At 41.4% G+C, this 19,148-nt stretch overlaps 1 protein-coding gene and 1 long non-coding RNA gene across 2 annotated transcripts; both read right to left on the bottom strand.

Annotated features, from left to right (window-relative positions):
* Positions 1-1,259: 1,259 nt before the first annotated feature.
* LOC117673510 (uncharacterized) lies at positions 1,260-18,585 on the bottom strand. The gene is made up of 5 exons (XM_087888239.1): positions 18,469-18,585; positions 12,656-14,793; positions 10,410-10,455; positions 8,650-8,746; positions 1,260-4,562 (listed from the first exon to the last, which is right to left on the bottom strand). Exons 2-5 carry the CDS (start codon positions 14,103-14,105, stop codon positions 2,901-2,903), a joined length of 3,255 nt encoding a protein of 1,084 aa, XP_087744365.1. The 5' UTR covers positions 14,106-14,793; positions 18,469-18,585; the 3' UTR covers positions 1,260-2,900.
* LOC148115783 (uncharacterized) lies at positions 5,036-8,227 on the bottom strand. Its single transcript, XR_015731786.1, has 2 exons — positions 7,813-8,227; positions 5,036-5,667 (listed from the first exon to the last, which is right to left on the bottom strand). It is a non-coding gene; the product is annotated as an uncharacterized LOC148115783 (long non-coding RNA).
* Positions 18,586-19,148: the final 563 nt, after the last annotated feature.

The raw sequence follows: 19,148 nt of genomic DNA, 5'->3' as shown, positions 1-19,148 counted from the left end.
TTGTGGAAACCCTTCACTTCGTAAAGAGACTTTTTTTTTCTGTCAAGTTTTTTTAAATTTATATATAAGTATTTTGAATAGTGTATTGTCCAGGCATACAATTTTATAAAAAGGAAAAAAAAATCCACATATACTCATGATGATAATAATAATAATCCCAAAATAATTCTAATCATTTGATTATTTTTGCTTATTTCTGTTCCTGTTAAATATATTAGCATACTTGTAATTATAAACAATGTTCACATTTTACTTAAACATAACAATACTCTTTCTTCATCTAATTTCCACCTCTTATCTCTAACCATTGATAAAACCTATTCCACATTAAATAATATTCTGTGTCTCCTTTATCTTTTATTTTCAATGTCAATCTATCCATCTCTGCACAGTCCAATATTTTCCGGATTATATTTTCATCAAGAGACAGTTTTGATGGCCATGAATGAAGAACATAGAAGCCTAAAAGTCTATAGAGATTCTCTGTCATCCACGTCATGGTTGTCCCAAAGGTGCTTTTTCAGGAAGCAACTGGATGTTTTGCTTCTCATCCAAGAATCTTCTTCAGCTCTGACCAGATGCATATTACCAGCTGTCTGCAAGAAATATAAATCCTTCCATTCCCCACTATCCTGTCATAGAAGCCTATGTAGCCAGCTGTTCTGTGTGCGCTTCAGCACCGTTACAGATGGTGGCCAGCCCCACGGCTACCTGGAGGGAAATATGTATGGACTTTATTGTGGAGCTGCCGGAGAGTGCCAAAAACACTATGATTTGGGTAAATACATACTTATTTCCTAAGCAAGCCCACTTTATGGTGTGCCCTAGGATCTGATAAGATGTTTGTGTATAAAGCTTAGTGTAGGAATAACGTTTCTGTTTGTCTCTTTGTAGGATTAATCCTTCTGGAGGGTCGGCATGTCATGGTTGACTTGCAGTCTGCTTGCAACCAAACAACAGGAGGGGGGAGGGAAGACATTGAATGTGAGGGTGGTTTGGAAGTAGAAATCTGGAATGCAAGTGTGCCATCTGGAAACCCAAGACAGTTCCCACCCCCCAAGCTCTGGGAAACATCCGAGGCAGACAAATCATTCTCAAAACAACTCAGGTGCAACTGATTGATGTACAAAGGGCAATGGGAGATCCAGAGGGGAAAAGAGTTATTTATCTTATGATTTCCACACACAAAATGTTAGAACTGGCTTTTCAATTTCAGTACCGACGTGGCTTTTCAGTAACGTATACTCTTGGAGAAAAAAAAAAGTCTCAGGAATTTATTTTGTTGGCTAGCATAATGGGACAGTTGACAGATAAAGAAATGAGCAGGCACCATGTAAATTGTTGCATAATTTTTGAACATCCCATCTGGGTGATTATATTTCAGTGGTGAAATCTGAACCGGTTTACTACTGGTTTGCTGGCTGCGCATGCGCAGTGCGCACCATGCACCAAATGCGAGGTGCGCACATGCAGTCCATGTCAGAAGGAGGCATGCGGTAAGTAGAACAGCGCACAAGGGGGGGTGATCAGCTGTGTTGCGCAATCTTTTTTTTACTTTTAAAAGCATTGGTTTTAAAAGTAAAAAAAAAAGCCTCTGACGATCGCGCTGCTCAGCTAGGATCATTGGAGGCTTTTTTAACCTTTTAAAAGCATCGAAGAGATTGTAGAAAAAAATGCTTTTAAAAGTAAAAAAAAAAGCCTCTGATGATCGCACGGCTCAGCTGGACATGGTGGGGGGGGCAGGGATTTTTGCTACTGGTTCTCTGAAGCACCCACCGCCATCGCTATCGGATCAGGTGATCCAGTCTGAACCAGGAGCATTTCACCCCTGCTATATTTGTCACATTGGCAACTATATCCTCTCTGAGGTAGTCAGGAAATATAAAAAACCTTGACCCACTGGTGCAGAAATTCCTGCCTGATTCTTCCCCCTGCGGCCACTCAAGGTCAATTCAGCTTACTATGAATGTTTTCTTACTTTAAACAGCTCAGATGTATTGTAGCGGGAGCAACTCAGAGATTCGCTAGTGAATGGAGCTCCCTAGGGACCTAGAATCACTAGGGACCTTCCAAGGCTGAGTGGGGTACACACTCAGCTTCCTGCTGCTCATTCAGCACCTTCACCACTACCCAGTCATATGCCCAGAGCGCCACCTCTCCTCCCCAACCCTGGGCAGAGAGTAAAAAGATGGCCTTGGGAGATATGCAACTTATCTCAAGTACACCACAGAAATCATGTTACAAACAGGCTCAGATAAATATCTTCCTAATTCACAGGAGCAAAAGAAATGGTGGGGGAGGGGAGGTACAATACAACCAGACTTGCAAGATTTTCTTATTATTCAGTCTCAATTAAAAAAAAGTGTTAGATACTTCTTGTAGAGTTGATTTCTTTGTCTGGTCTATCAAGTGGGGCTGACACTGAGGGCCCTTTCATGGCTGAGGAGGGACTGGAACTTGGATGTCCCCATTCCTAGTCCAGCAACATCTTCACCCCTACAGCACACTAGATGGCAAGTCCGCCATTTTGGATAGCTGCCTCGCTAACGTCCTACCATCAAAAGTCTAGGCCGGAGGGATGCAGGCGACAAATGGGCAATAAACCTGTATGCATATTGTGTGCCTCTGGCGGACATTCAAGCCTTCTCCAAACTCATCAATTTTTGCCTCATGTGAATTTTCTTGTATGCAATAAAAAGTTATCTAGGCCTAAAGTACTGTCCACAGAGTGGACATTTGAAATGTCTCCCCCATGTGATTCCTCTGGTGTTTCACAAGGTTTGAATTGAAACGGAAATATTTCCCACAATCAGGACATCCGAGAGTTTCTCTCCTGTATATATCCTCTGCTGTATCACCATACTGGAATTGTGACTGAAATATTTGCCACAAATAGGACACTAATACAGTTTCTGTCCTATGTGAGTCCTCTTGTGTATTTGCAAGTTGGAATTGTGACTAAAACGTTTTTCACAAACAGGACATTCAAAGGGTTTCTCTCCTGTGTGAGTCCTCTGGTGTATCACGAGGTAGTAATTTTTAATGAAACTTTTTCCACAAACAGGACATTCAAAAGGTTTCTCTCCTGTGTGAGTCCTCCGATGTATCACTAGGTAGTAATTTTTAATGAAACATTTTCCACAAACAGAACATTCAAACGGTTTCTCTCCTGTGTGAGTCCTCTGGTGTATTACCAGGCTGGAATTGTGACTGAAATATTTTTCACAATCAGGACATTTAAAGGGTTTCTCTCCTGTGTGAGTCCTTTGGTGTATCAGCAGGTGGGAATTCTGTCGGAAAGTTTTCCCACAAAGAGCACATTCAAAGGGTTTCTCTGCTGTGTGAGTCCTCTGGTGAGTCATAAGATACGGTTTTGTAATGAAACATTTCCCACAATCAGGACACTGAAAGGGCTTGTCTTCTGTGTGAGTCTTCTGGTGTATCACCAGCTTGGAATTCTCACTGAAACATTTCCCACAATGAGGACATTCAAAGGGTTTTTCTCCTGTATGAGTTCTCTGGTGTATCACCAGGCGGCAATTGTGACTAAAACTTTTTCCACAGAAACAGCATTCAAAGGGTTTGTCTGTGTGTGTCCTCTGATGACTCATGAGCTGCAATCTTTTAATGAAACTTTTCTCACAATATGTACACTGATATGATTTCTCTCCAATATGAGTCCTCCGGTGTTTCACCAGATTGGAATTGTGACTGAAACTTTTCCCACAAAGAGCACATTTAAATGGTTTCTCTCCTGTGTGAGTCCTCTGGTGAATCACCAGCTTGGAATTCTCACTGAAACTTTTCCCACAAATAGCACATTCAAATGGTTTCTCTCCTGTGTGAGTCCTCTGGTGAATCACCAGTTGAGAATTTAGTCTGAAACTTTTCCCACAAAGAGCACATTCAAATGGTTTCTCTCCTGTGTGAGTCCTCTGGTGGTTCATAAGATGGGGTTTTCTAAGGAAACATTTCCCACAATCAGGACATTCAAAGGGTTTCTCTCCTGTGTGAGTCCTCTGGTGTATTACCAGGCTGGAATTGTTAGTGAAACGTTTATCACAATCAGGACATTCAAACGGTTTCTCTCCTGTGTGAGCTCTCTGGTGTGTCATCAGGTGGGCATTCTGACGGAAAGTTTTCGCACAAAGAGCACATTCAAATGGTTTCTCTCCTGTGTGAATCCTCTGGTGATTCATAAGATGGGGTTTTCTAATGAAACATTTTCCACAATCAGGACATTCAAAGGGTTTCTCTCCCGTGTGAATCCTCTGGTGTATCGTCAGCTGGGAATTCTGACTGAAACATTTCCCACAATCAGGACATTCAAAGGGTTTCTCTCCTGTGTGAGTCCTCTGGTGTATCACCAGGCGGCAACTGTGACTAAAGCTTTTCCCACAGAAAGGGCATTCAAATGGTTTGTCTGTATGTGTCCTCTGGTGACTCATGAGCTGGAATTTTTTAATGAAACATTTCCCGCAATCAGGACATTCAAAGGGTTTCTCTCCTGTGCACATCCTCTGGTGTATCACCAACTTGGAATTCCCACTGAAACATTTCCTTCAATCAGGACACTTACGCTTTCTTTTTTGTGTGCATCCTCTAGCGTATCACCAGGCCGGAGTTCTGACCGAAACCATGGGGATGCTGCAATAGTCCTAAGTGTGAAAAATGGTCATAAGTCAGTGCCACCGTAACTTCAAATGGTCATTAAATGAATTGTTGTAAATCAAAGACTACCTGTAATGTATCCTTGAGTTCTGCATATTCTACTTTTTCCAGTTTCTTCTTCTTGATTGCCTCTGGGGTTTTCTGAAGGAAATGGAAAATATTTCAATTTCTGGCTGGATTTGCTTTCTTCTTTAACGTTGTTTGTTATTCTCAGTTGTCGGGAGTGCTTTTACTGGTGTCTTCTTTGTCTGTAAGACTCAAAGGAAAGTGTAATGTTTATTGTTTATAAAATGGTTGCAGATGATGTGAAAAAAGAAAAACATGTACATTAAAGGTAAAAAGCAAACATGCCACAATTGTAAAATAATCTTAGATTAATTATGTTTTATTTAATACATGCAATTACCAAGATCCAAGTTCACATTTGCATTCAACCATTAAATTCTCTTGTTGACTTGGGTCAATACACATTCTTAGTACAGCAATTATTGGATAGAATCGCTATAATTAAGATGAATACGACATATAACAGAAAAATAGAGTTGGAAGGGACCTTGAAGGTCTTCTAGTCCAACCCTCTGCTCAAGCGATAGATCTTATACCATTTCAGACAAGTGGCCGTCAAATCTCTTTTTGAAAGCCTCCAATGATGGGGCACCCAAAATCTCTGAAGGCAAGCTATTCCATTGGTTGATTGCTGTAATCGTTAGGAATTTTCTCTTTAGTTCTAGTTGCTTCTCTCTTTGGTTAGTTTCCATCCATTGTTTCTTTTGATTCTTTGGTCTTTATAGGAGCCCCTCAGATACTGGAACACTGCTGTCATGTCTCTGCTGGTCCTTCTCATTAGACGAGACATACCCAATTCCTGTAACCATTCTTTGTATGTTTTAGCCTTCCAGCACCCTAATTACCAAAGATGGATTTTCTGTTTCAGACTTTACCAATACTTGTGATACTCCATTGAAACAATGGCAGATGGAGATCTCTAAGTATATACTGCAAGGGAAAAAACAAGAATTAAATATAAATTATTGTAAGATGCTGAGGAAAGAGGAGGCTTGGGTTTATCAGATTTGAAATTGTACTTTGATGCTTGTTGTTTTGTCTGGCAAAAAGAGTGGGTGACTCTCCAAATTAAGAGGTTACCTGAGCTAGAGGACCATGAATTAGATTTTGAAGGCACGACTATTTATGGTATGATATGGTTAGGAAATAATATAAAGGCAATGAATTTTGGAAATATAAAGAAGAGTTTTTTTATCATTTATGGTGAACATCTGACAAAGCAAAGAAATGATGGAGTAAGATACACATCTTAATACAGAAGACTAATGAAGTGAATATAAAGATAAAAGTTTAATGGATAAAGAACTTGAAAAAATGGAACATTAATGTTCTATCAATGGAAAAATGCAAGGACCTTTTTAGTTGAACCTTGTTAATACAGATTTCTGGACCAGGTCTTTATTTCCTTTTGCAGGGTCATAGTAACTTTGAAGGCTCATGAAACAAATGGTAAGCAAGGACTACCTATACAAACTGAACATCCCAAAAGGTCCTCAATAGGACCTTTTTAGTTGAACCTGGTTAATACATGGATGGGGCACCAATAGGAAATACCGTGCTTATTGGGCTAGACATGGAAGTAAAAAATAAAAAAAAACACAGTGGCAGAGAAGTCCAATATTATTGTCAAGAAAACATAACAGGCTCCATAACAGAACAAAAGAGTTGAAAGGGACCTTGGAAATCTTCCAGTCCAATCCCTTGGTGAAGCAAGAGGCCCTGAGGAACCTGACATCTTTATCACCCAAAAGATACAGGATGGAATTTGAGGGTCAGCTATACTGGACTAAATACTAAGAGAGAAGACATAAAAGGGCAACCAACATATTTGGGGGCTTGAGGCTGTAGAAAGTTAGCACTCACCCCTCTCCTAGAAGAATGAAATATTTTAGGAAATATTAAAATATTTCCCTGGATGAAAAATGGGGAAACATGTTTTAAAGACAAAGCAGCTCTCAGCTTCCTCCCTCCCCCCTTTGTCAATGGGCCAGAGGCAGAAACCTAATTTCCCTCCCCCCCACACCTTTGTCAATGGACCATCATCTGCAACACAATAGGACCCATCTAGCAACAGAAACTCACCACATGGCATCTGGGAAGATTACATCACCAAAAAGGCTGGCTAAGACCCACAACCCCAGGGAGTCTGACAACCAATCAGGAAACACTTTTGGGGCCCCAGGAAGTTCAAAGCCCAGAGAGGGCATAAAAACCAAGTCACGCTCAACATCTGGGCCCTTTTCTGTTCAGGAACTCAAACCATGTGATCCTGTCCACCATTAAACCACCTTTTCAAGCAGTCCCCATGTTTCCAGTGTCTTTTTCCCCACTTGGAACTGAACCCAGAAGGATATTTCTTCCAACAAGGCTAAAACATAAAAAGAGGTTTGCAGGAGTTTGGTATGTCTAGTCTAAAGAATAGAAAGAGGAGGAGGGGTGAAATGGTTGCAGTCTTCCAATATCTGAAGGGCTGCCACAAAGAAGAGGGGCTCAACCTCTTCTCCAGAGCATCTGAAGGCAGAACAGGAAACAATGGATGGAAACGAATCAAGGAGAGAAGCAACCTCGAAACAAGGAGACCTTTCCTGACTGTGAGAACAATTAACCGGTTTGCCTGCAGAAGTTGTAGTTGCTCCATCACTGGAGGCTTTCAGGAAGAGACTGGACAGCCATGTGCCTGAAACGTATAAGGTCTCCTGCTGGAGCAGGGGGCTGGACTGGATGACCTCAAAGATCCCTTCCAACTGTTCTTCCACACTCTAGTTGCTTCTCTGCTTCCAGACCGTGGAAGGAACCAAACAGCCTGAGTTGCTCCCGGATTCCCCTCCGACCTGCCCTCAACTCTGCCTGCAATTACTGCAGGGTTCGAATCTCGCCAAGGCTCAAGGTTGACTCAGCCTTCCATCCTTTCTAAGGTAGGTAAATTGAGGACCCAGTTTGTGGGGGCAATAAGCTGACTTTGTATAAATATATAAAAAGGATGAAGGCTATTGCTTAGCGCATTGTAAGCCGCCCTGAGTCTCCGGAGAAGGGCGGCATATAAATCAAATTAAAAAAAAAAAAAAAAAAACTCACCTCCCAGCTGATGCTTCCATCCTTGGAAGAAGCGTGAGAGCCTCTCTGCACTCCACTCTAACCTCGTGTTCCTTTCCAGAAGAGGAAGTTCCTCTGTGCTTCTCCTCTCCTTCCATCCTTTCTAGCAATAAAGTACTTGATGGATTTAACTCCTTTAAACTCAACCACAGAGAACGCTGTTATACTGTTGGTTTTCTAGGCACAGATGCTGCCATCTCGCGATTGGAGGCTGAAAAACAGGCTTGTCCCTTCTCTACCTATGGCATTGGCCAGATCTTCCCACCGATTACGTCAGGGGCCCCCAAATTTGGCAGCTATGCTGGCTGGAGAATTCTGGGAGTTGAAGTCCACAAGTTTTAAAGCATCTGATAGGGAGGCCAAAAAACAGGCTTGTCCCTTGTCTACCGATGGCATTGGCCAGATCTTCCCACTGATTATGTGGTATCAATCATTTTCAGTCTCCTAGCAACCTATCTTTGCAGGTGAGCCAAGTGAAACAGTGAAATATTTATTTTATTTATTTATTTATTTATTATATTTCTATACCGCCTTTCTCTTGTAGGACTCAAGGCGGTGTACAGTCAAGAAAAATATAGACACACAAACATCATAAAATTGCTAATTAAAATTATTACTTAGTTTGGTCAATTAAATAAAACCCAGAATTAGATAACATTTAAAAAATCATTCACATGTTCATATGTTTAGCCCCGCCTGTTGGAACATCAGGGTCTTGAGGGCACGGCGGAAATATGTACTTAGCTTGTGAAGATTAGCTGTATGCTTCCTCTTTTCTGTGTCAGTCCTTCAAATACTGAAAGATTGCTATCATATCACCCCACTGAAACTTTTCCCACAAAGAGCCCATTCAAATGGTTTATCTCCCGTGTGAGTCCTCTGGTGTATCACCAGCTTGGAATTCTCACTGAAACACCTATGGGGAGACTAGGTACATATGTACTAGTCGTTCCCGACTCTAGGGGGCAGTGCTCATCTCCGTTTCAAAGCCGAAGAGACAGCGCTGTCTGAAGACGTCTCCGTGGTCATGTGGCTGGCTTGACTAAATGCCAAAGATGCTGTAGAGGGCTAAATGGTATGTGTGTTCAAAATATATCCCTGCTGCCCCAGTGGTGGGATTCAGCCAGTTCGCATCACTTCGGGAGAACCGGTTGTTAACTTTCTGAGCAGTTTGGCAAACTGGTTGTTGGAAGAAATCATTAGGGCAGAGAACTGGTTGTTAAATTACTTGAATCCCACCACTATGCTGCCCCTAACAAAGGACATGGTAGCATACCTGGCAAAAGGGAAGATTTTTATCAAATTGGACTATAAAAGCCTATTTCAGAGTCAGAATGAAAGTGGGTGATGATTGGAGGGTGTTTGGAGTTTAGGGGATCTATTCAATGACTCCTAGGGAAGTGGAGGATTTACGGGCTTTGATAGACAAAAATTTAAAAAGAGGGCTCATCTAATTGGCTTGACCCAGGGTGGCTGCCCAATGCTGTTCCGGGGGGAAAAAGATGGGTCCCTTTATTTAACGTCCTACCTGTCAATGACTACTTCAGCTTCAACCACAATAATACACAATCACACAATAGATACAAACTTAAGGTAAACCGCTCCAAACTCGATTGCAGAAAATTTGACTTCAGCAACAGAGTGATCAATGCCTGGAATGCATTACCAGACTCTGTGGTTACTTCTCCAAACCCCCATAACTTTAACCTTAGACTGTCTACTGTTGACCTCACCCCATTCCTAAGAGGTCTGTAAGGGGCGTGCATAAGTGCACCAATGTGCCTACGTTCCTGTCCTACTGTCCCCATTTATTCGTATCTTTATCCTGTATTCATAATCATGTTTAAACTTATATCTGTAATCTTATATGTGTTTGACAAATAAAAATAAATAAATAAATAAATGTATCCATGGGTAGACTATAGAGTAAAAGTTCACTCAGTTTTCTCAGGATCATTCAATATATCTTTAAAAATTGTATTAAATTCATTCATGATTATTTAGTTAGTAAAGACTAGAATCCGAATTGAATTGAATTGAATTGAATTCTTTATTGGCCAAGTGTGACACACAAGGAATTTGTCTTTGGTGCATATGCTCTCAGTGTACATAAAAGAAATATGCAGAGAGGAAAAAAAGACACCCTTGCAAGAGACCTGCACTTCTTTCATTAGAGAAAGAGGGAAAAAGAAAATTCATGCAGTCACATCTTTATCTAATTCATTCTGCAATTATGTCTGGGTAAGTATGCTCTGTTAATGGTAAAAAGAATGATGCAGTCAATATTGAAGAAAAACAGTTCAGTCTATATAAAGAAAATTTTTTCAATGCTGAAAAACTTGTCAATGCTAAAGAACAAAGGAACAGCAGTTTGATTACCCTACAAGCAGAACTCACCAGAATTTGCATCCAAATAAATGTTTGACTTCCAACATTTCTAAGATTTCTCTTCTCTCCAAGTCATTTTTTCCCCCTCCTTTCAATCCCCGCCCCCTGTGGTTGGATTTTTGTGCATGTTTGGGTTGCTTTAAAGATTTTTAATTAGATTATTCAGGAGAACCATACATCTGCAAGTGTACTCTCTGCAGCAGTGATTTTCCAGTCCTGGAATCTGGACTGCATAATCTGGAGGACAACAAGGTAGAAGACAGAATCTCCACATGTTGGAATTCCATAATCAATATAGAAAAACCACCACCCAAAAGCCTTTTTGAGGAATTCCACAATTTCTGCAAAAGGAAATACCCAGTTAATTTCTGCTGATGGGAAATCAATAATGAAATTCAACCCCTCTCTAAACTCATCAACTTTCGTGGATTTTCTTATATGAAATAAGGAGTGATTTACATATGAAGTACTGTCCACAGACTGGACATTTGAAAGGCCTCTCCCGTGTGAGTCCAATGGTGTTTCACCAGGTTTGAATTGAAATGGAAATATTTCCCACAGCAGGACATCCAAAGGTTTTCTCTCCTGTGTGTATCCTCTGGTGTCTCATGAGATTAAGGTGACCAGACGTCCCGCTTTTGGCGGGACAGTCCCGATTTTTAGCAATTTGTCCCGCGTCCTGCGGCGTTTTAAAAAAGTCCCGATTTTTCATTCTGTCTCCTGAGTCCCGGCTGCCTCCTGAGTCCCAGCTGATGGCTAGAGGGAAAAAAACTGTTTAAACTCTTGCCGCGGGGCTTCAAAGGGCCGCCCTACAGGTGATCAGTGTAAAGAGTTCCTGGAGCAGATTTTTTTCCCCCTAGCTATGCTGAAGAAGCGAAAGTGAAAGCAGGGTCTTTGCTGCAACGTGACAAAATGAGGCAGAGAGAGATTTCTTTTTCTTTTTCCTCAGCAAAAAAGGTAGGTGCAAAACTGCAAACAATGGGAAATTTAGGAGGAGAGTTCAAGATTTTAAAACACAAAAGAAAAAAAGCTCTATTTAACTAGGGAATTGTAATAATCAAGATACTATTAATTGTATATTGTGTTGAAAGCAGAAATGGTTAAGTTGTGGTTTGGAGGAATATATGGGGGAAATTATTTGGTTTATTATTATTGGTAAATATAATTAATTGATTTGTAAGAAATTGGATTGCATGGAAATAATTGGAATATTCATGTTCATATTGATATACAACAAAGATAGTTATATAACTAATTGATTTATATTAAAATGTTGAATTTGTATTAAACAACTGTATTACATAATTACATAATTAACCAATGTGAGGATGGATATAAAAATAGATGACAATGGGAAGGGGTATAATATAGAATAGAAGGGAAAAATTGAATTTGATTAAGATTAGAGATGAGGATGAAGGGTAATATTGTTTTTTTAAAAAAAATAGATGAGGAATAAATATGGCAAAAAGGAAATATAGAAATTGTAAATTTAATTGAAATGACTAAACACTGTTTAAATTTGTGAACCAGCCAAATATTCTGTTCAAAGAAAATACATTGTATGTTCGTATGTGTGTTTCTAATTATTGCTATTTATTCATATTTGTTCTCTTTTATTCTTTAAAGTTTAACAATTCATTCTTTATCTTAATATCTTTATATTTGTTTGGGGTTGGCTTCTTCCCTTTCATCTTTTTTATTGTACAGCAATCTTTCTCCTCAAACCTACCACCTCTCTCTTTTCTTTCCTTCTTACTTTCTCTTCCCCCCACCCTCTTCTTCTCCTCCCTACTTCCTCTTCCTTTCTCCTTCTCCTCCTCTCTTCCTCCCTCTCTTACCCTCACTCCTACTCTAATTTCTCTTCCCTTCCTTCATCCTCTCTATTGCTGTATCCTTTTATGCATATGGACTACTCAGAGGGCTGAAAAAGTTATTTTTGACTGGTCCTCGCACTTTTGACCAGTCCTCAAACTTACGATTGTCCTCACATTTTACGTTTTTTGCCCTATCTTGTCATCATAGTGAAGAGAAGCAGTTGTGAAATGAGTGACATGGTTGTTAAGAATGCTGCACGGGCATAAATGTGAGGATGGTCATAAGTGTGAGGACCAGTCAAAAGTGCAAGGACCTGTCAGAAATGACTTTTTTCAGCCCTCTGAGTAGCCCCTATACACATAGCCATGGCCACCCGGTCACATGACCAGCTAGCCATGCCCACCCAGTCATATGACCTAACGACGCCCACAAAATAAGCCACGCCCACAATGGCGTCCCTCTTTACCAATGTTAAAACCTGGTCACCTTACATGAGATGGACATTTCTAATGAAACTTTTCCCACAATCATGGCATTCAAAGTGTTTCCTGTGTGAGTCCTCTGGTGAATCACCATGTTGGAATTCTGACTGAAACATTTCCACAAACAGGACACTAACATGGTCTCTCTCTTGTGTGAGTCCTCTGGTGTACCACCATGTTTGAATGCTGACTGAAACTTTTGCCACAAACAGGACACTCATACGGTTTCTCTCCTGTGTGAGTCCTCTGGTGTGTCACCAGGCTCGAAGTATAACTGAAACCTTTCCCACAAACAGGACATTCAAAAGGTTTATATCCTGTGTGGATCCACTGGTGCATAGTAAGCTGGTATTTTCTAATGAAACTTTTCCCACAATCAGGACAATTAAAGTGTTTCCCTCCTGTGTGAGTCCTTTGGTGTATCACCAGGTAGGAATTCTTACTGAAACATTTCCCACAATCAGGACATTCAAAAGGTTTATCTCCTGTGTGTATCTTCTGGTGCCTTGTGAGCTGGTATTTTTTAATGAAACTTTTCCCACAAACAGGACAATCGAAGTGTTTACTTCCTGTGTGAGTCCTCTGGTGTATCAACAGGATGGAACTTTGACTGAAACGTTTTTCACAATAAGGACATTCAAAGTGTTTCTCTGCTGTATGTGTCCTCTGGTGAATTATCAGGCTGGATTTGTGACGGAAACGTTTTTCACAATCAGGACATTCAAAGGGTTTCTCTCCTGAGTGAGTCCTCTGGTGTTTCACGAGGTAGCAATCTCTGGTGAAACGTTTTTCACAAACAGGACATTCAAATGGTTTCTCTCCCGTGTGAGTTCTCTGATGTATCACCAGGTTGTAATTGTACCTGAAACTTTTCCCACAGAAAGGGCATGGAAAGGGTTTGTCTCCTGTGTGTGTCCTCTGGTGTCTTATGAGCTGGAATTTTCTCATGAAAATTTCCCCACAATATGGACACTGATATGATTTCCCTCCTGTATGAGTCCTCTGGTGTTTCGCCCGGCCAGAACTCTGACTGAAACTTTTCCCACAAAGAGCACATTCAAATGGTTTCTCTCCCGTGTGAGTCCTCTGGTGTATCACCAGCTTGGAATTCTCACTGAAACTTTTCCCACAAAGAGCACATTCAAACGGTTTCTCTCCTGTGTGAACTCTCTGGTGTATCAGCAGGTGGGAATTCTGACGGAAAGTTTTCCCACAAAGAGCACATTCAAAGGGTTTCTCTCCTGTGTGAATCCTTTGGTGATAGATAAGCTGGGATTTTTTAATGAGACATTTCCCGCAATCAGGACATTCAAAGCGTTTCTTTCTTGTGTGAGTCGTCTGATGTATCAGCATGTTGGAATTCCGACTGAAACTTTTGCCACAAATAGGACACTCATACGGTTTCTCTCCTGTGTGAGTCCTCTGGTGAATAACCAGGTTGAAATTCTGACTGAAACTTTTCCCACAATCAGGACATTCAAAGGGTTTCTCTCCTGTGTGAGTCCTCTGGTGTTTCACCAGGCTGGAATTACGACTGAAACCTTTCCCACAATCAGGACACTCATATGATTTCTTTTTTGTGTGCATTTTCTAGTGTATCACCAGGCCAGAATTCAGACCAAAACTTCCCACAATCAGAGCATTCAAATGGTTTCTCCCTGGTGTGAGTTCTCTAATGTATCACCAAGTTGCCAAGCTCACTATATTGAGAGCTCTTGTAGGGCTTCTCTCCTATGTGGGTCCTTCCATGAACAACAAGGGAGCTGTTCTGACTAAAGTTTGGCCACATTAGTATTGATTTTCTCCAATGTGGATCATTTCGTGCATACTCAGTTGTGATTTGAAATCTGCATGTTTCCCACAATAGGCATATCTGTGCAGCTGCAAAAGGGGATCACCTGACCCTAAAACACGGCAACCGTAATAAATGGGAGGTAGCTGCCAAGCATCCAAATATAAATCATGTGACAATGGTGATGCTTCAATAGTCATAAGTATGAAAAATGGTCATGTCTGTTTTTTCATTGGCGCTATAAGTTCAAAAGGTTACTAAATGAACTGTTGTAAGTTGAGGACTACCTGTAATGTATCCTTGTGTACTCTACTCTTTTCAGTTTGAAATCTCTTTTTCATCACCTGCTGGGGAAGGAGGAGAATTTTGTGGTTTTCTGAAGGAGATGGAAAATATTTTGATTTCTGGCTTGATTGGCTTTCCTTTGTAATGTTGCTTGTTATTCTCAATTGTCTGGAGTGCTCTTATTGCCGTCTTCTTTGTCTATACGATTCAAAGAAAAGAGTAACTTTAATTGTTTATAAAATGGTTGCAAAACATGTGAAAAAAGAAAAGCATGTACATTAAAGGCAAAAAGGAAATATGCCGCAATGCTAAAATAACCTTAGATTAATTATGATTTACCTGTCACACTGAAGATTACAGAGATCCAAGTTTACATTTGCATTCAACCATGAAACTGTCGTTGACTTGGGTCAATACACATTCTTAGTACAGCAATTATTGTAATTGGAATTGTAATTAAGATGAATATTACATATAACAGAATAAAGGGAAGATTTTTATCAAACTGGATTACAAGAAGCAGGCTGGATAAAAATCAATGATTTTTTTAAAAAAATCAAAAAAATCAGATTTTTTTTATTTAAATCGGATTTTTTTTATTTAAATTGGAATTTTTAATTTTTATTGAATTTATTTTAATAAAAAACTTTTGGGGTAAAAATCTATCGTAAGATAGTTTTCTATTTAAGATACATAAATAATTTAGTTTATTCAGCATGAAATGGAGCTTAGTTATGTAGCATGAGGCTGTATATTCTGCAACACTGGGACTATCGGTGAGTCAACAGCGGGTCAAAGGAGTAGCAGAGATGACAGTTGCTCTTTAAAAATTATGATTTAAATCGAGTTGATTTAAATCAAGACTTTTTACTAGTGATTTAAATCGACTCGATTTAAATCAAATCCACCCTGACAAGAAACATATTTCAGAGTCAGAATGAAAGAGAGTGATGATTGAAAACAGCATTTATTGCCCTTTGGAATGCTTTCAATCCAGAGTTCTTTGAACTCTAAGAGTCAAGGGTCTTTCTTCCCTTAGGGATCTAACTGGGGCAGGTCTGACAGTAGCTGTCTAATAGGAAAGCAATGCAGAGACTCCCTACTGCACATTGATATCATCCCTATCAACTGTAGGAAGAAGAAGCCTGCAGAGTTGTGATGAATGAACACGGGGAGTCCTCACTTAGTGACCACACTTATGACTGGCAATTTTGCAACAGGCTTTTTTGTTTTGTTTTGTTTTGCTTTAATTTATATGCCACTCTTCTCCGGAGACTCAGGGCGGCTTACAATGCGTTAAGCAATAGCCTGCATATTTTTGTATATTTATACAAAGTCAGCTTATTGCCCCCACAATCTGGGTCCTCATTTCACCTACCTTAGAAAGGATGGAAGGCTGAGTCAACCTTGAGCCTGGTGAGATTTGAACTTGCAGTAATTGCAAGCAGCAGATGTTAATAACAGTGCTTAGTCCACTGTACTACAGGCTCTTATCAGGCCTGTACTACAGGCTTTTGACATCACTTTGCTTATGGTCATCAAATGAATCACTGTGGACATTAAGTGAGACATCACTGGACTGCTAGTGATTTATTTCTTCTCCATGAACTTTGCTTTGCTGGTTGGGAAGCATGCTAATGGCCAACAGATGATCATGGGACAATTTGATGGCTTAAAATACAATGATTGTTTGCAAAGCTTTTTTTCCCCTGTACCATCATAATCTTGAATGGTTACTAAATGAGGCAAATGGTAAGGGTGGACTATTTGTATTACACCCAGAAAAAAAAGCCATTTGCAGTGGATGTATTTACTGGAAGAATGGGGGGAGGAGGGAGAAATCAGTGGTGAAATCCAATTTTTTTTACTATCGGTTCTGTGGGCGTGACTTGATGGGCGTGGCAGGGGAAGGATACTGCAAAATCTCCATTCCCACCCTACTCCAGGGGAAGGATTGAAAGAGAGCCTTGGTAGTACAGTGGTCTAAAGCACCCTGTTATTAAGAACAGCTGCCTGCAATTACTGCGAGTTCAATTCTCACCAGGCTCAAGGTTGACTCAGCCTTCCATCCTTTCTAAGGTAGGTAAATTGAGGACCCAGTTGTGGGGGCAATAAGCTGACTTTGTATAAATATACAAAAGTATGAAGGCTATTGCTTAGCGCATTGTAAGCCGCCCTGAGTCTCCGGAGAAGGGCGGCATATAAATCAAATTTAAAAAAAAAAAAAGGATACTGCAAAATCTCCATTCCCTCCCACTCCTGGGGGAAGGGTATTGCAAAATCTCCATTCCCACTCCATTCTGCACCAGCCAGAGGTGGTATTTGCCGGTTCTCCGAACTGCTCAAAATTTCCGCTCCTGGTTCTCCAGAATCTGTTAGAACCTGCTGGATTTCACCCCTGGAATAAATTTTCCCAGAAAGATATGAAGGATCCTGGTGAGAAAAAAGCATTTCTGCTCTGAGAGGTCCCCTTTTTCTTGGTCAATTCGCTCCGTTTCCAAACCCCCCCCCCCCGCCCAGGACCGGTCAAACACTTGTTGCCCTGACAGAGACTGGAAACTTCTGCGGTGCGCGGTCTCACGTGAGTTCAGGCATTTATTTATTTATTGGTTCGATTTATAGGCCACCCTTCTCCGGAGATTCAGGGCGTCTTACAATGTGTTAAGCAATAGCCTTCATACTTTTATATATATCTGCTTAGTAGGGCTTTCGGCGCCCCCCCCAAGCGGTGTTCTTTTTTATACAAAGTCAGCTTATTGCCCCCACAATCCCGGTCCTCATTTTACCTACCTCGAAAGGATGGAAGGCTGAGTCAACCTTGAGCCTGGTGAGATTTGAACTTGCAGTAATTGCAGGCAGCTGGTGCTACTTTAACAGCACTTAGTCAGCTGCGCCACCAAGGCATCCATCCACTTTTGCAGAGAATGGGGTGCCTGACATCCTGCAGAATCAGGACATCCAGAAGGTTCCAGTCTCCTCAGGAAAAATGGTTGCATGTTATTGAGGGGCTTGGAGCAATGCGAGTTCACTGCCCCAAAACCTCACTTCATGCAAACGCTTTTCCGCAGAGAGTTGGAAGCCTTTGGAGGAGACTCACTGAGGCTGCCCACTGTTCCAGAACTGGCTGGCAGGCTCAGTGATCAGAGAAGCCGAGCAGGGAGCGCTCGTCCTGCTCTCCCTCTGCTCACGCCACTCGCTGGGAGCAGGCGAAGAAACAGAGACACTGGAGAGGAGACAAATCTTCACAAGGTAAGTGACCCAGCACAGGAAGGTTGAGGGGGGCAGAGAAGCAATTGTGGGGAGCATGAGGTATTTCAGTGGGTCGGGGGAGGCCTTGGGTGGTCTGAAGCAGGTGGCCTGTTCCATCACTAGGGTCCTCCCAAGGCAATGTCACTTGCAACTTCCTGCTGGCATCCCAACTGATTTTGCTTGTCAGAAGCTAGTTGGGAAGGTCACAAATGAGGATCCTGAGTGTGGGATGCTGCAACCATCAAAAATGTTCACCGGTTGGCCGAACCCAAATTGGTGCAACTCCAAATTGAAGTCAGAACAGGAAACAATGGATGGAAACGAATCAAGGAGAGAAGCAACCTGGAAACAAGGAGACGTTTCCGGACTATGAGAAGAATTAAACAGTTTGCCTGCAGAAGCTGTGGTTGCTCCATCTCTGGAGGCTTTCAGGAAGAGACTGGACAGCCATGTGCTTGAAATGTATAAGGGCTCCTGCTGGAGCAGGGGGCTGGACTAGATGACCTCAAAGATCCCTTCCAACTGTTATTCCTCATTCTAGTTGCTTCCCTGCTTCCAGGCCATGGAGGGAACCAAACAGCCTGAGTTGCTCCCGGATTCTCCTCCGACCTGCCCTCAACTCACCTTCTAGCTGATGCTTCGATCCTTGGAAGAGGCGCCAGAGCCTCTCTGCACACCACTCTCCTCTCCTGTTCCGTGAGTGTTCTGGAAGAGGAAGTTCCTCTGTCCTTCTCCTCTCCTTCCATCCTTTCTAGCAATAAAGTACTTGATGGTTTTAACTCCTTTAAGCTCAACCAGAGGCTGCTATTGTACTGTTGGCTTTCCACTCCCAGATGCTGCCTATCTGACTGCCATCTCGCGATAGGCCAAAAAACAGGCTTGTCCCATCTCAAACGATGGCGTTGGCCAGATCTTCTCACTATTACATGCTATCAAGTCATTTTCAGAGTCGTAGCAAATAACCTTTGCAGCTGAGCCAAGCGAAATAGTGAAATGTGTAAATGTCTTTGTTGTTCTTCTCTGCACTTTTTCTAGAGTCTGAAAACCTTTTTTGTATCCTGGTGACCAAACTTGGATGCAGTATTCAAAGTGTAGTCTTAGCAATACAGTATAACGCAGTACTAACACTTCATGTGGTCTTGACACTACTCCTCTGATGCTGCAGACTAGGACTGCATTGACTTTTTAGGCAATTACGTCACACCCCCAGCTCATATGTAAGCATTTCTAGATCCCTGTCACAGTTACTGCTCTAGAGCCAGGTGCAACCCCTTCTACAGGTGTGCATTTAGCTTTTCTTCCCT

Source organism: Pantherophis guttatus, chromosome 2 (genome assembly GCF_059756535.1).
Source record: "Pantherophis guttatus breed Tessera chromosome 2, ASM5975653v1, whole genome shotgun sequence".
NCBI classification, from domain to species: Eukaryota; Metazoa; Chordata; class Lepidosauria; order Squamata; family Colubridae; genus Pantherophis; species Pantherophis guttatus.
The sequence above is the reverse complement of the archived record's forward strand: the minus strand, read 5'-3'. Positions and strand labels throughout refer to the sequence as shown.